At 38.5% G+C, this 17,718-nt stretch overlaps 2 protein-coding genes across 2 annotated transcripts in view; both read left to right on the top strand.

Moving 5' to 3' along the window:
* Positions 1 to 5,213, top strand: part of hmcn2 (hemicentin 2) — an 81,430-nt gene extending 76,217 nt beyond the window's left edge. The window contains exons 76-81 of the mRNA XM_079636874.1: positions 787 to 912; positions 995 to 1,123; positions 1,839 to 2,150; positions 2,288 to 2,407; positions 2,530 to 2,656; positions 3,765 to 5,213. Coding sequence (XP_079493000.1) covers positions 787 to 912; positions 995 to 1,123; positions 1,839 to 2,150; positions 2,288 to 2,407; positions 2,530 to 2,656; positions 3,765 to 4,143 — 1,193 coding nt within the window. The 3' untranslated portion in view covers positions 4,144 to 5,213. The remainder of the gene's footprint in view (positions 1 to 786; positions 913 to 994; positions 1,124 to 1,838; positions 2,151 to 2,287; positions 2,408 to 2,529; positions 2,657 to 3,764) is intronic.
* A 7,193-nt stretch (positions 5,214 to 12,406) lies between these two features.
* Positions 12,407 to 14,008, top strand: LOC307012238 (general transcription factor II-I repeat domain-containing protein 2-like; the record flags this gene model as incomplete). Its single annotated transcript, XM_079638659.1, has 1 exon — positions 12,407 to 14,008. One exon carries the CDS (start codon positions 12,407 to 12,409, stop codon positions 14,006 to 14,008), a length of 1,602 nt encoding a protein of 533 aa, XP_079494785.1.
* Between the last annotated feature and the right edge of the window lie 3,710 nt (positions 14,009 to 17,718).

Here is a 17,718-nt window from a genome sequence, read left to right as displayed (position 1 = left end):
ACCTTTTTTATATATAAATTGACTGTGGGAGAAATTGAGTTCTTTTCATTTGGCAAAATCCATAAAATATGGAGTATTATACATTATTGGTAGCTGAATATTATTAAATAATATTAAAATTGTACATCCTATTTAAAGTACTAGGGATAGTTCACCCAAAAATGAAAATTCATTCTGTCATAATTTACAGATCCTCATCTCATTCTATGAAACATCAAATAAAAGGCTTAATAAATTATTACATCATTTTGTTGGGGGGTATACTATCACTTTAAATATATTTTCTATTTTCATTTTGCTCAAAATTATTTCAGAATGCAGTTATGAGGAAATTTGGTAACACTATTTGGATGGTCCACCTTAGACATTCTACTAATTATAATGAGATTTAGTTGACATTTTAATTAAAGTTAATTAGTGGACTGTCTGCTTAATTTTTGCTAACACTTTATTTTGATGCTCCCCCAACAGACTGACTTTAAGTAACAAGTTTGCAACTATATGTCAACTTATTCTACTAAGCCTAACCCTAACACCTACACTTAACAGTGTACTAATACTCTAATGAGAGTTAGTTGACATGTAGTTGAAAAGTTACTTATAGCTAGTAGAATGTCTAAAAGGGACAATTGAAATAGTGTAACCAGAAATTAAAATTAATACACATACATATAAGTTTATGGATGATACAGGCAATATTGAGCTCAGTAGAAATCAACAGAATCATTACTGTAGCTTAGTAAGCTTGTTTTTTGCTTAAAATAATTTACGCTTGTTTATACTCAGATATAAACGAGTGTTTGAGGAACGTGTGTCCAGCACACCAGCAGTGCCGAAACACAGATGGAGGATATCAGTGTTTTGACAGCTGCCCAGCTGGCATGACCACAGCAGAAAATGGAGTGTGTGTTGGTAAGGAGTCACTCAATTAAAACCCTGTTACGTTAACCAATGGGAATATTTTAAATGAGACATGCCTTTCTGTTGCTTTCAGACATAGACGAATGCCAGGACGGCAGTCACATGTGTCGCTACAGTCAAATCTGCCAGAACACGGTTGGTGGGTATGGATGTGTTTGTCCTCGAGGCTACCGCTCTCAAGGCTTGGGTCGACCTTGCTTAGGTGAAGTTCATAAACATAATCAAGGAATGCCACACATATACATTAACAGTGCAATGTGATATTACTTATTGATATAAGTAGTGGAAGTCAGTCAATTGACCCATCGCAGGGAGCTTGATTGACAGGTGATCTGACCAATCATACTTCGCCATCCACCATTTTGTCCGACAAAGCAGTCAGGAGAGTTAAACGGAGAAAAACGGAGTGTACTGACGCCTTTTCGCGGTTAAAACAACATTCCTTTTTATGTTCATTCATGTTTATTTGATGCTATAAATGAACTAGAAGAAAGAGATGATCGGTTCACGAGCAGCTTTAACTGATGCTCTACAGCGATCTGTCAGACACATTAAAGAGCCACAAAACGGTATTTATTGTTTTAAATTTCTTTTAAAAAATTACCAAATTTGAAAGGTGAGACTTTGTTTAATATGTTTAATATAAAAAGTAAACGAAAAGTAACCTGGTCTGTCCTGTCTGTCAGCGTGTTGTCAGTGTCCTCTCTGCTCCGCAATGTATTTTTCACTGCGTGAGAACATGGTGTGGCGTGAGAGCGCCGTAGCTTCTCGGACATAGCGACAGTAACTAAGGGGGGCGGGTCTTTGCGAACGGTCAATTGGCTGGCACTCACAGTTAAACTATGTAAATGAACATGTACAGTAAATGTCCAGCTTTGTTGAAGTAAGACTAATTCAAGTTATCTTTGGCTTTGCAGATATTGACGAATGTGCGCAGGTGCCCGGCCCTTGTGCTTTTCAGTGCCGTAATGTTCCAGGCAGCTTCCGCTGTCTGTGCCCACCAGGGACGGTTCTTCTGGGTGATGGTCGCTCTTGTGCTGGGCTTGAGAGAGGGCACATCTTTACCAACAGTACTCGGGTACAAGCCAGGCTGCGGCCCCAGCTGGTATCCACATTAGAGAGACCTTACCTCACTCGCCTCTCAGTCCTACCGGAGCACCTCGGATCTTCACGTCGTCCCAGGCATGAATGCCCAGTTGGATATACCAGCAAGGATGGGACTTGCATAGGTGTGTAACATAATAACTTTTATTTTGTTTTATTTAATTTCATTTAATTTGATTTATTTATTTATGCTTAATTTTTTTATATTTATATTACATATTTAAGACTGTAATTTAACAGATTTTTTTTATCTTTTTCAAAGATATCGATGAATGTGCATTTAGAAAGCCTTGCCAGCATGAGTGCAGAAACACAATAGGAAGCTACCAGTGCACCTGTCCGCCAGGATACCAACTTTTATCCAATGGCCGAACATGCAAAGGTGAGTCTTTAACATTTTTATGCTTGACGATACTGATAAATGATGGCATAAACTCAGACATATTCCGATTTATAACCCTTTTTACCTGCAATAAACCATCTGAAAATCTAATTTCATTGCAGATGTTGATGAGTGCACTGTGCAAGGTGTCCAGTGTGGACCAAACCAAATGTGCTTTAACACACGGGGGGGTTACCAGTGTCTTGACACACCCTGCCCCACCAGCTACCAAAGAGGACGCAATCCAGGGTGAGAACTGTTTGTAATGTAATTACTCAAAGCCTCAGTAAAAGAATGAAATTATTGAAAAGTTGAATAAATGTATACTATATAAATGTATAGTGTTCAATAAGTCTCCATTAACCATGACCCTTTGCTGTCTTCCTGTCAAAAAGTCAAAAACCCATAATCATTCATCCATGATTGACATTAAATTCATTAACAAGTTGTTGTTTTTTTGCTAAAATAATGGGATTTGTTAAACGCTGAGGAGAAATCAACAAACAGTCTGGCAAAAGTGCCTCCCATATCATCAGGAACAGTTTAGCACCATCCATGCCTCTTTTAGCACAACATGCAAACTGTAATGGGTCTAACTTGACTTGTTTAACTTAACCTCCCTTTCCAAGGCTTTCATAACTAATGAGGTCATTGCAATTGTCCGGGAATCATTAATAGAGTGAGACACTTAGGGATGGCGGACTATAACAGAGGTTGTCCATAGCTGAGGACCCTGATCCAATGAAGCTTGAAACAAAGAGGGAAACACCAAACTGAGTTACTCCGCACAGAGATTTACACCCAGTTTCACAGACAAGGCTTAAGCCCAGTCCCAGAATAAAATGCATGTTTGAGCTGGTTTAACTGAAAGCATAACATAAAATATGTCAGTGCCATTGTTTTGTCTCAAGATGCACACCAGTAAAGTTTTTTTTCTTAGGCACGTTTAAAAAGCTTCTTAAATGCCCTAATTGTACTAATGTCTAATCCTGGCTTAATCTAAACCCTGTCTTTGAAACCAGGTCTAAGGGTTCTACTACAGATGCCATCTTGTCCAGGAGCTTTGATAAAAGGTGTAGCTGTCAGCTGTTTAGTCACAAGAAGATACAATTTCAGAGAGGCAGAGGGACTCAGTGTTTGTTCAAAACCCTCAATAACCGTGCTTAAAACAGGCTTCTTAAAGTGTGTAAAAAAAATGTTTCTTCAGATCATTGGTTAAGGAGATACCATTGCCTTTTCGATTTGTCACTGTAGTAGTAATTTCTAAGTACTTCCCACATGCTTTGTCAGAAGATTTGTCCCTTTTTTATATCATGGACACTCTTATTGACCATTTGCTGTCTTGCTTTGACCCCAGCACCTGCTACAGACCTTGCACTTCCAGACTGGACTGTGGCTCCACAGGCTCTTTTCCTCTGCTCCAGTACAAGCTCCTCACTCTTCCTCTGGGCATTCCAGCTCACCACAACGTGGCCCGTCTGTCAGCTTTCTCTGAGTCAGGCATTCTCCAAGACAACACATCTTTCACCATCCTGGAGCAAGGAGGAGAAAATGGAGAGCGGCCATTTGGCATTAAGGACGAGGCAGGAAGAGGCATCATTTTCACAGTAAAGCCTTTAGACTGGCCCGGCCTGGTGCGACTTCGAGTACAAGCCACTACGCTGTCAGACCAGGGGCGCATAACCTACCAGAGTATCTTTATTATCTACATCTCCATTTCTAAATACCCCTACTGAGTGTGCGAGATTGCATACTCGGTCCCTGATGTACTGTTGCTTGGGACATGGGAGAAGCATTTGTAAATGAACTCAATTCCCACCTATTTATGTGCCCTGTTGTGGAGTGGAATGTTGGATTCATGAATTATCATTAAGATAATAAATACATTGCACCTTTTAATATTACCATTATTTGAAAAATATTTTAGTAGCTTTCAAATCATTTGTTTTTACTGTTGTGCAGTTATTTCTGCATTTTCATGATATTAGTAATCCATCCAGTATTAAATCTGCTGCAAAAATAATAATAAGGAAACAATGGCAGAGGGAAAATAATTTGGCATTTTGGCTAGACTTCAGTTTCAGTGTTACGTGATCACCGGCTAATTTCTTGTATTAAAATTAATTATTTGTATGTTTAGATGTATTTAGCAATATTTTTCATATGTTGTATTGGTATGCTCTACATTAATGAGTGTTCTCTTATATGTAAACGAGTGTGTGTGCGTATGAATCACTGCAAGTGTGTATGTGTGAACATGAATATGGTTGTGCCCTTTCTGCTCATGATTCCTTGAAACTAAAATGTAGATTATGAAATTCTTAAAAAAAAAAATATATATATATATTTAGTCAAGCAGACCATCACTAAACATCATCCCTTTTTAATCGTTGCACAAAATATGTTAGGATATTCCTGCTTTAGAAAAGGTTAGGCTATGTTTTTAATTTAATAGCCATTTGTTCTAGATTACATCTATCAAACAAGTGTGCTTTTCCAGCAGTGCTGAAGGAGTGCCCATCAATGGGATCTTGGGGGTTGCTTTCCTTTACCTATTTGATCCAACTCATGGGTGGAAAAAAAATCTTGCAAAAAAAGAAAAGAAAAAAGTCATAAGCACATTAGCGTTTTATTCCTCTAAATAAATGTATTACAAGCATAACCACAGTCATGGGATGAAAGGGTTTTTAAGATCACAAGACACAAAAATGTTAGACATTGCAGGCTATATTTTTTTATGTTGTGGTTTATGAACACGAGAAAAAATCCACTTGAATCACATTTGCAATAAAGTCTACTCAAGCCTATGTCACGGATCGACTGCCTCTCCCTTGTAACTAATTGCGCCACCCCGTCCCTTGGAGAGGATGGGCGCTGAAGAGGAGAATTGGCGTGATGAGGCACACTTTAAGAATATAAAGCCTCATGCATGGTGACTGTGGAGGCCAGTTGAGTAGTGAACTCATTGTCATGCTAGAGAAACCAGTTTGAGATGAGCTTTGTGACATGGCGTGTTATCCTGCCTTCACTGTGGCTGGTAGAGTAAAATTGATTAATAGTATAATAGTAATAATAATGTCTATCTACCTAAAAATAAAAATAATAATAATTTTACAAAGAGCTTGTGCATAAATGAGCTATGCCAAAACAGAGATCCACACTACAACGTTTGTTTTGTCTAAATAAATATGATATCAATAGTTATTTATCCAGTGTTATGTTTGTATCTTCCATGGCCTTGATCACAAAAGGCACAAAAAGACCTGTATGATCCTTCCGCAGGTTCACCTACGGAAACCTTGTTACGACTTTTACTATCTCTAGATGGTCAAGTTTGATCGTCTTCTCGACGCTCCGCCAGAACCCAGCGAGGAGCTCCGGCAAAAAAAATGTTTTTCAATGTCATGTAACGGGGTTTATATTAAAGCCACCCTGTAGTCAATAATTATCCCTTAAAACTCTTTTTATCACCAAAATGTCATATTTAAAAGTTTTTTTCCTTGAAAAAAGTTATTCATGACTTAAATAGCTTGAACTACACCCTTTCCTCATTTAGTATACATGGTTCTTTGAATCTGCAAATTAGCCCCGCCTCCATTCACTCACGCCAGCTCAGAGATCCACTCGTTGACAATTACACGTTGACGGCGGCACTGGTTACAAGGTAGTTTGTGACATAGGAAACACCAGCGATTTCAAACCGGGTTTTTGAGACTGTCTTTGGTTCACTGCAGTTTTAAGGAGAAAATACTCATCAATGATGTTGACATGCATTTCCACATGTTTTGTCTTAAAGCATATTAAAAAGGGTCCTCTTATTCTTCCATGCCTGCTGGTTCCTTTTCATTTTACAAGATCATGCCCACTGATGTCTTTAATGTATTACAGGACCTTAAATTAAAGTGTAGTACAGGACCAGACGGTCTGGAAGCTAAGTTTGTCAAAATTGCAGCTCAAATATTGATGTTTCCTCTTGCAGATCTTTTTAATTTATCATTAACTACTTGTACTGTGCCTCAAATTTGGAAAGCTGCAAGAGTGACACCTCTTTTCAAAGGTGGAGACCAATCTGATGTGAATAATTATCGCCCGATTTCTATCATTTGTGCAGTTGCTAAAATATTTGAGAAATTAATTTTCAATCAACTTACTGAGTACATTAATAATTATAACATTTTATCTCCGCATCAATCTAGCTTTAGATCCAATTTTTCTACTTCAACTGCTCTCTTAAAATTTACAAATGATGTTTTCTCTGGTTTTGATAATGGTCATTTCACTGGAGCTGCTTTCATTGATCTCTCAAAGGCCTTTGATATGGTTGACCATTACCTTTTACTGGATAAGCTCTACGCTATTGGTTTGAATAAACATGCTGTGCTCTGGTTCAACTCTTATTTGCATAATAGACGTCAATGTGTTGTTTACCAAGGATTCCAGTCAGATTATTTAATTGTTGATAAAGGTGTTCCTCAAGGCTCTACTTTAGGCCCTTTACTTTTTTCAATCTTTATCAATGACCTGGCACAAGTTTGTTCTAATTGTAAATTAGAGCTTTATGCTGATGACACTGTCATCTATACATCTGATCGGGATTTGCTGCAAGTTCAAAGAACTCTTCAATCTGACTTTGATAAAGTGCAACAGTGGCTGTCCATTAATAAACTTCTGTTGAACATGAAGAAGTCCTGCTGCATGGTGTTCTCCACGATACAAAATCGCCGCTGTGCTTCCTGTTTTGAATTAAAGTTTTTAGATGGGTCCCTTATGCAGATTGTGGAGGAATTTAAATATTTGGGCCTCTGGCTGGATTCCAACCTTACCTTTAAGATACATATTGATACTATTATTAGGAAAGTATATGGATGTCTTAACACTCTGTATAGATCAATTAACTGTTTTTCATCTCCAGTCAGGAAAAAAATTATTTCTCAACTGGTAATACCAATTATTGATTATGCAGATATAGTCTACACTAATACCTCTGAGTCCAATCTCAAACCCCTTAATGTTGTATTCAATTCTCTTTGCAGATTTATCTTGAACTGTCCATTTAAAACTCATCATTGCTTTATGTATGATTCACTACACTGGCTGCAACCTAAACCACGAAGGGATTACCACTGGATTTTGTTTATTTTTAAATGTGTTAATTCCAATTGTCCTGCATACCTTAAACAGTACTTAATACCCTATTCCTCAACATACTCACTTAGACACCTCCAATATCCAACATTTTTTACGGTGCCAAGGTTATTTTCTGTAGCTGGTAGGAAAGCATTCCAATATAAAGCCCCTCATGATTGGAATAACCTTCCTCTTTTTTTGAGGTCCATTTCTACATTTGGTTTATTCAAATTGTCACTTTTTCCTTTTCTTAAAACTACATGTTCTTGTAATTAGGGACACCAATGGTATTACATATGAATGGCTCATGTTAAAAACATTTAGTAATACTTCAATATATGTGTGCTATGTTGGTTGTGGGTGCAGGGCAGGTGAGCGAGGTGCTGTTTTGTGTGTGTTTGTATTTGTGTCTTTTTTGTGTGCGGTGTGATTGGCTGTATATGTGCGCAGGACCCCCTTGAAAATGAGATGATACTTCTCAAGGGGCTATCCTGAAATAAATTCAATTCAATTAAAAAATACCATGTATTTTTGATGTTCCAGCCTGAGGATGGGTTTAGAAACTTGTCGATAGGCCATGAAACAATCTCCAATATCCCCTCTGTTTCATAATGTTTTAAAAGCTTTTCCAGGTCTGGTCCACATTTGGTTTTATAAATGACCACGTGCTGTACACCCAGAAGCGTGTACATCTCCATAGTCCATCTTGGGGTCAACTGAATCTTTCTCGTCAGTTGAGGACAGATTGAGGACAGTGGTCAGTTGAGACAGTATGAGGACATGTGTTGCATTTTGCACATGTTTACCTTTACAAATCACATCTGAGGCACCATACGGAAAACTAAAATGGTCAGTGTGTATCTGGACATCTGCCTGAACAGTTCTGGCAGAACTGTGAAACATGTGCAGTCATGTTCAGTGCTGCAGTATTCAATTCAATTCAATTCAAGTTTATTTGTATAGCGCTTTTCACAATACACATTGTTTCAAAGCAGCTTTACAGAAAATGCATTTCAAAAATATACATACAAAAATACAGTTAGTTAATCATGAAATTTAGGGCATAACATATCGCCGCAAAACACAGTAAAGTGGCTGAAGACTGTTTCTGTTGATTATGCTGATGACTCGAATGACCCCGTCCAGTCTGTGGTCGATAAACGCAGACACCATGAAGTGCGTTGAGCCATTGATGGGCGTTATCGAATTTGAAGCCTCTGGGATTTTGAATGTATTATTTGTTGGAGGAGCTCTTATTTTTGGAGGAGTGTAGTGTATGTCATTTGTAAGACTGTGTATGTAATTTGTAGGACTGTTCATGTACACCAAAAACAGTGATAATAAATGATAGTGAAAGAAGTGCTTTAAATCAGTTTTTTTTCCATCTGTAGTAAAAAAAAGCAAAGAAATGTGTCAAACAAAGCAAAATTCCGGGATTGTAAAAAACAAACTCTTAGGTTACTGCTGATTTGCTGGAGCATCACAATGGTGCGTCAATTGAGCAAAATCCATTTATAGTTTTATTTTCACCAATGCAATGACATATTTGGTCATTTCATAGGTGCATCACTCATTTCTAAACTTAAAAACAAAAATAATATGAATATATATAACAAAGATATAAAGATAATGTACATGATTCCTTGCTGAATTCAACTCTCTTATTTCATCCCTCAGACTAATAAACAAAAAATATTGGATTTGATTTTTTTTTTTTTCATGGGTTATCTCATCAAATCGTATTTTCATGTTCAAACATAACTGAACTAACCACCCAATATGAGATGAAAATATGTAATGTAAGTCATGGTCTTGCATTATCAGCAATAAACAGCTACAACAACAAAATCTCATGTAAGCCAACTGATGAAGACTGATGAAAAACAACAAAGAATAACTTCCTGAAGACAGTGTATTCTCGATCTGGATACTACATTGTTACTTCCAGGGTAAGTTCATCTGTAAGTTTATTCAAGAGAATATTTAAAGACAATGATTTTGTTTAGAAAAAAGAAAAAAAATAGATAAAAATGTGTAGGTGGATTATTGTTGGATTAGCCTAAACTATAGCAAAAAAAAAGTTTGTCCAAGCAATTTATAATTAAATTATTATGATTATATATATTTGTTACAAAAAATTAATAAACAGTAAAGCAATTATGTTTAAAATATAGTTAATATCTGTAACCAGGAAGCTATTTTGTTGTCATGTGACAGAAGGCAGAGAAATTTGGTTCAGGTCAGATAGAATAGCATTTTAGTAATCATCTCAAAATTAAGTTTTTGTTTTCTTTACTTGATGGTTACGCCACATTTTAGCTTTATTCATTTAAAATTGTATTTATTTATTTATAGAAAACTGTAAACGTTCACTGTAAAACCAAACAGTACAACTTTGATAAATAAAATGGGTTGTAAATAAAAAAGTTAATTCGCCTTTAATTTTCTGTGTAATTAGAACGAAAGTGAAATTTTAATACAGCACTCAAATGCTTTCATTTGTTTTTGTCAGTGCACTCGAAAAATATCTCCTTACTTCACATGTGTCTAAACTCAAGAAGCTTGAGTGCCATCTAGTGATGTATTAATGTAAGAACATCACAAGTACCTTCTAGAAAACTTTTCAGGTGTGCAGGAATCAAAGTAACGACTCCTCATAACTTCACTGTGGCTGGGTAAAATTGATGAATAATGTGTATCATAGTAATAATAATAATGTGTATCTACCTAAAATATATTACATTGCAACTTATGTTCACATCATGGTTGTAAAAATATTTTACCAGATATTTGCATGTGCAAAATTCATTTCACAAAGAGCTTGTGCATAAATTAGCTATATATAGGCCAAAACATAGAGATCCACACATCAACATTAGTTTTGTCTAAACAAATATATCAATTAGGTTATTTATCCAGTGTTGAATGGGTTTCTATTTGTATCTTCCATGGCCATGATCACACAGGTCATTAAAAAAAAAAAAAAAGAGTCATGTAGCTAACATTATGAACATTAACTTTTTATTAACATAAGCCAAACCTTATGGAAAGACCACACATTCTCCATTAAGTTACTTTTGGGGATTTTCTTTTTCATTTGAGATATGATATTGGAGTATGAAAATACTGAAAAAAGTGTTTGATACACTGCCGATTTTGCAGGTTTTCCTACTTAAAAAAACATGTAGGCCTAAAGGTCTGTAATTTTTATAAACTCTTCAACTGTGAGAGACAGAATCTAAAACAAAAATCCAGAAAATCACATTGTACGATTTTTAAATAATTAATTTGCATTTTTTTATTGCATGACATAATATTTGATCACCTATCCACCATATTCATGACGATCTCACTGCGTTTTGAATTATGGGTTGCACTTCCGGTTTGGGGAACTTCCATTCAAAAAGGCTGTTTTGAAATCATAAGTTTGCCAAACAAATAAAGCTTATCACATACACTTGGTATTTTAACGTGACATGTTATAACAAAGATAGGCCTATGCAAGAGCTCTTTTCAGTCGCTGCTTTCTTTTCCTCGTGATCATTTTCTTTTTTCCCTTTGCAATCCGCTGTAAAAGTATGAAAAAGGACAACATAGGCTGCGCATTTATGGTATGTTTCCGGATTTTAATTTATGATAGCCTATATTCCATTAATAATTCACTGAAATGCGTGAATAATCTCTCTCATTATTCTCATCAAATCCACGTCTCTTTCCAGGTTTGTTTTCACAGGTAAATGCAATTTATAATCTGTCAAAATGATGGAAATCATTTTGAAATAGTAACACGTAGTGCTGAAAATGAACATTTTTGATTAAGGCAACATAAGTTACAGATATTACAGTGATATTTAACCAAAGAGCGCTTTTGGGGTTATTTGGTCAGTTGAAAGTAGGCCTACCTTGTTGATGCTTTTACACTTTTAAATTTCCTTTTAATGTTCGATGTTTGAACGGTGAGTAGATTAACGTCGTTTTATGGTGACACTTTCTTAAATTGCGTTCATAGAGCGAGCCTTTTCACTGATTGTTAACAGCTTAATGGAAGTTACACCCATAATTCGCGCAAAGCGTCATGGAGCGCAGGAATGGACTAGTTGCACGTGGCCGCCATTTTGGATTTATGAACAGCGAGTGTGCGGCAAGGGGGTAATCCATCCGCCTGGAAACTGAAGCTTCCCCGGGCGCCGCCATTGATTAGCGGACCCCCACCTGCTGTTAGCATTCCATTGACTCCCATTCATTTTGGCGTCACTTTGACTGCGAATAACTTTACATCTGAGGCGTTTAAAGACTCCATTTGTCCATTGTTTATTTCTAAAGAAACACGAAAATGTATAAAAGGCTCCATTACCTTGTATCTTACGGTATGGCCCCATAGAAGCAGTTTTTGTAAAAATAGGCTAGCGATGGCGTCATAACCGCGCGACTCTGTTGCACAAGTCGAGAAATGACCGTACGGCAGAGAAGCTCACAAGCAATCGGGGGGACGTGGAGGCATAAAGTCTGATAAAGTCTAGGGAGAAGCCCTAGAGCAGGGGTCTCAAACTGCCGGCCCGCGGGCCATTTACGGCCCCCCCTCCCCCTCCCCCTCCCCCTCCCTCCGGCCCGCGACTGATGTAAAAAATATAACATAATCCGGCCCGCAAAACAATTTTTTAAATTATTTTTAATTTTTTTGGTTCATGCCAATTTAAAATATCACTTCATATTAAGTTGAAACAAAAACACGATTCTATAAAATAAAACAAATAATAAAAAAATTAAAAGACGTGAATGCATAAAAAAAAAAATAATCTCAAGCGTCATTACACAACTAAACATGGAGAACAGTATGAGAAGTACCAGGCAGACGAGAGAGAAAAAACAGCCATGAAGTTGAAGAGAGAGCTAACGTCCCAGCAAAGCCTTTTCCACAAAGCCAAAAAGGATGCTGATGCTGCAGTTGAAGCAAGTTATGTGGTGAGTGAGTTGATCGCTAAAGCAGGAAAGCCATTCACTGAAGGGCAGTTTATGAAGGATTGTATGTTAAAAGTCGCTGAGATTCTATGTCCAGAAAAGAAGGGCTTGTTCAACAATCTCTCTCTATCTGCAAACACAGTGGCCGAGCGGATTAGCGAGTTGTCGAGTGACATTTATGATCAATTGCGCGGCAAAGCTAGTGTTTTCACTGCGTACTCTTTGGCGCTCGACGAAAGCACAGACAAAACAGACACTGCGCAGCTAGCCATTTTCATCAGGGGTATTAATGAACAATTTGAAGTGACGGAGGAGTTGTTGAGTTTATGTCCAATGCATGGCCGTACTACAGCCAACGATATATTTCAGCAGCTGTGCGACGCGATTGAGCGCGCTGGTTTGCCGTGGAACAGACTGGTGGGCATTACCACTGATGGAGCCCCGTCTATGACCGGCAAAAAAAACGGACTGGTAGCGCTGGTACAAAGGAAGTTAGAAGAGGAAAATGCAGATCCAGCAGTTGTTCTGCACTGCATTATACACCAACAGGCTCTGTGCAGCAAATGCCTGAAATATGAACATGTCATGTCTGTTGTCCTGAAATGTGTCAATTACATCAGGTCGAGAAGTTTACAGCACCGCCAGTTTCGGGCCTTTTTAGAAGAAATTGAGTCAACATATGGCGATGTACTTTACTTTACTGAGGTGCGCTGGCTCAGCAGGGGGAATGTCCTGAAGAGATTTTTTGACTTAAGAGCAGAGGTGAAGAGATTCATGGAAGATGGCAGAATGGATGTTCCTGAATTTGATGATCCTAAATGGGTCATGGACCTTGCATTCTTAGTGGACATAACACAGGAGCTGAACATCCTTAACTTGAAGCTCCAGGGTCCTGGTCAGCTCATCACAGCAGCATATGAAAGTGTGAAAGCTTTCTCCACAAAGCTGAGATTGTGGAAAACTCAGCTTTCTGCAAAAAACCTCTGTCATTTCACTACATGCAGATCTATTGTGGAGGAGGGCACAGCATTCAGTGGTGATGAATATGCTTCTGCTATTGACAACCTGCTGGAGGAATTTGATCAGCGATTTGCTGACTTCAAGTCACACCGTGACACTTTCCAGCTGTTCGCAGATCCCTTCTCAGCTGACGTGGAGACTGTCCCAAGTGTGTTGCAAATGGAGCTTATTGACTTGCAGTGCAACAGTGAGCTAAAAACTAAATTCAGAGAGGCACAGGGAAAAGCAGACAAGACTGGACAGTTTTTGAGAGAGTTACCTCCATGCTACCCAGAGCTGTCCAAAGTGTTCAGTCGGGTAATGTGCCTTTTTGGAAGCACATATCTGTGTGAGAAATTGTTCTCAACTATGAACTTCAATAAATGCAAGTACAGGTCCAGGCTTAGTGATGCCCATCTTGAAGCTGTACTCAGGGTTTCAACTGTGACCTCCATCAGGGCAAACGTGGCTCAGTTGTGTGAGCAGAAGCGCTGCCAGGTGTCTGGCAAGAAATAGAATAGTGTGCAAAATGCAAATGTATTCAGGGATTGCATGAGTTCACTGCAATGTTGTTAGTTCAGTGCAATGTTTTGACAAGTTATTTAAGTTAAAGTAAAGTAAGGGAAAAAAGGTTGCACTAACTGTTAAAATTATATTATATATTGTTAAATATATGTTTAATATATTGATGTTTAAAAAAAATTGTTAAGTATGACAGAAATATGTTACATAATCTGAAGTAAATGAGAGCTAACATTTCAGCAAGTTAAATAAATTTCCAGAATAATACTGCGCTTTCTTGTTGTGCTTGAATGTTAAAATGGCCCTCCTATGAACTTTCGTTCACAGCAGTGGCCCCCAGCCAATTTGAGTTTGAGACCCCTGCCCTAGAGAGTCATACAGTTGATCCTGCTGCTAGCTCATGGACAGCTAATACTCACGCTCTCCCCGAGAATCGGAAGGGAGTGATTCAGATTTCTCTCGGCACAGCTACTAGAATACCTACAGCTGTCAGACAGGTTGCTGACGGCAGTTCGCCCAGCCATCAGGAAGTGAGTGCTTCTAATTGACTTTACTTTTCTCCGTTGAAACCTATGGGGTCGCTGTGTCCAGTTTATATACTGTCTATGGTGTGCGGTTAGACACTTCCGGTTTCGCATTATGCCCGGTGTAGGGAGCCGGAGAAAGCCGAACATTACCTTTTATAGTTGTTTATAGAATCAATTATATAACTTAAAATACTACCAAGATCCATTACTATCACACAAGCCAATGGCAATTAAATGCACGGATGCATAGTCAGATTAATGAATGAAATACAACGGTTCACGAACAGAAGATTGTATTGGACTTATGCTGCATACACAATGACAATTATGCCAACTGTAAATATAGTTACAACTATTAGAGTTGTTAAATAAAATACCCCGTGACGTTTGCCCTGTGATAGGCTACAATTTAACTGTAGGTAACGTTACCACAAAAATGTACTATAAGTTTGTGTATATTTTACACGTAGTAAAATACTGTATGCGCTGCTTTTAAACACCACACAGATAATTATTTATGAAACAGATGCTCTTTACTCATCTCACTTGCACAAAATAAATGCAGTAAAAGAAAGCATAGAAACTCACAGGTGAAATACACAGAAAATTATATGCATTTAAAAATTTGGTCGGGTTGAAGTCACCCCCCTGGATCTTCTGCATCTACTCAGCCTGTACTGCAGCGTCAATGGGGAATGCATGAAAGCTGACTTTGTTGTAACGTGACCAAATGGTACATAACGGCACACAACAATGAAGTGCTGAGGCTGTCTCCCATCCTAAAAACACTCATTGTGAAAAATTATTTCTCTAGTTATGGAACTTGGTCGCTGTTGTCTCTTGCTCTAGCTGTCAGATCACCGGAAGTACTGGCCCGCACACTTAGGGTTCAAACGTCAACGGTCGCCATTTTGTGTACGGAGCGAAAAGTGTGGATACCAACCAGTAAAAATTCCGGCTCTCACAGACCTGTTAGTTTTTCTTTAAGAAGCCCTCCTGCTCTCCACTCATTACCTGTATTAACTGCACCTGTTTGAACTCGTTACCTGTATAAAAGACACCTGTCCACTAGTGGTGGGCAGGACTGCTTATTAAAGGACAAGTTCGGTATTTTACACTTAAAGCCCTGTTTACAGATCGTATCTAATGAAATAGAACGGTTAAGAAAAAAATTTGGACACATTCTCCTGTCCCGAGAATTTTAGGTTTATTTAGCTTTTGTGGACCTATTTTGCCAAACGCGTCACACCCAGATTCTTCCGTTGAGAGCTGGTTACCATCAAAAGTGGGCTAGGCTAAGTTACTCTCGATAACAGATTTACCGATCATGAAGTAGCCAATTACTCTAAGATTACTTACCGATCTGATAACTGGCCATTCAACCCCTCTGGCCTAGGACGCTTTTTCCAATTATGTTTCGGGACGTAGAAGAATGTCTCGATAACAGGTGTGTCCTGAGCAAATCCCGAACATCACGATATGTGACACAAGTCGGCGAGACCTCGGTTTTGTCAACGGAGACGTTTAGATTCTCCATCCACTCTGTAACCAGTAGGTCCCATTCGGTGCAGCACAAACTCTCCTCTTCTGTAGACATCTGTCTACACTTTCGACAGGAACACCACCAAGTGCCTGTAAGCCTTGAGACAGCAGCAGCTTCGGCAACAGGCGTAACACTGGACTCCGTTGTCAACTGCCGTTCAAACTCTTCCTTTCTTTGCAGAAATTCCTCCTCTGAATATTCAGGCTCAAACCTGTAACCCTGTCCATCAAAATCGATCTCAAAACCGTCATCCTCCCATATAAATGTCTCGGAATCCATTTTAAAGTTGACACAGATAGCTTCGATCTTGTAAAAATGTTTAGATAGGTTAGCCTGCAATACCGCGTCCGCGACTGCATAAGACTACAAAAAGCATACAAACAACCCCATTTCCGTTTCCCGCGGCGGAGTAATACCGTACAGCACACAGCGAATCCAACTTAATGGAGTTGGACAAAAACTAAGATAAAACCTGTTGGAATGGATCTTTTTCAGCGATTTTTGAGTGCACATACCAGTGAACACCCCTGACCACTCGGTGAGTTTCACGTCTTTGTAAACGAAAGTTTAATGTGTTTTTAGGAAGGAATCTTCCAGTGCACATAGACAACCATTGTGGGGGTGGGGGGGGGGGGGGGGGAGCAAAATAAACCTAAAATTCTCGGGACAGGAGCATGTGTCCAAATTTTTATCTTAACCGTTCTATTTCATCAGATACGATCTGTAAACAGGGCTTTAAGTGTAAAATACCGAACTTACCCTTTAAAGTAGTATGGGTATTGGAGGAAGGTTGTATAATAGAATTATGGACTTTTTAACAGGTAGGAAAATTAAAGTTAAGGCTGGATCAGAGGTGTCTATGGAATTAGATGTAGACAATGGTATTCCCCAGGCGAGTGCAATTAGCCCGGTACTGTTTAAAGGACAAGTTCGGTATTTTACACTTAAAGCCCTGTTTACAGATCGTATCTGATGAAATAGAACGGTTAAGATAAAAATTTGGACACATGCTGCTGTCCCGAGAATTGTAGGTTTATTTCGCTTTCCCCCCCACCTCCACAATGGTTGTCTATGTGCACTGGAACATTCCTTCATAAAACACTTTAAACTTTCGTTTACAAAGACGTGAAACTCACCGAGTGGTCAGGGGTGTTCACTGGTATGCTCACTCAAAAATCGCTGAAAAAGATGCATTCCAACAGGTGTTTTACCATTAGTTGTAAAACTGTGGACCTATTTTTCCAAACGCGTCACACCCGTGATTCTTCCGTTGAGAGCTTGAATAATAGACACTCCAGCCCAGTTGGTGGCGATAATGCACCTTTGCCAATTGCAAGCAAACCACGGGCATATACACTTAAGAAGCAGAAGAGCGCTGTTTAGATAGCTTAGCCTACGATACCGCGTCCGCGACTGCATAAGACTACAAAAAGCATACAAACAACCCCATTTCCGTTTCCCGCGGCGGAGTAATACCGTACCTCACACAGCGAATCCAATACAACTCAGTTGAACAAAAACTACGATAAAACCTGTTGGAATGCATCTTTTTCAGCGATTTTTGAGTGAGCATACCAGTGAACACCCCTGACCACTCGATGAGTTTGACGTCTTTGTAAACGAAAGTTTAATGT

This window comes from Phoxinus phoxinus, assembly GCF_949152265.1.
Source record: "Phoxinus phoxinus genome assembly, chromosome: 15".
Lineage (NCBI taxonomy): Eukaryota > Metazoa > Chordata > Actinopteri > Cypriniformes > Leuciscidae > Phoxinus > Phoxinus phoxinus.
This window is presented reverse-complemented; position numbering and strand designations above follow the sequence as displayed.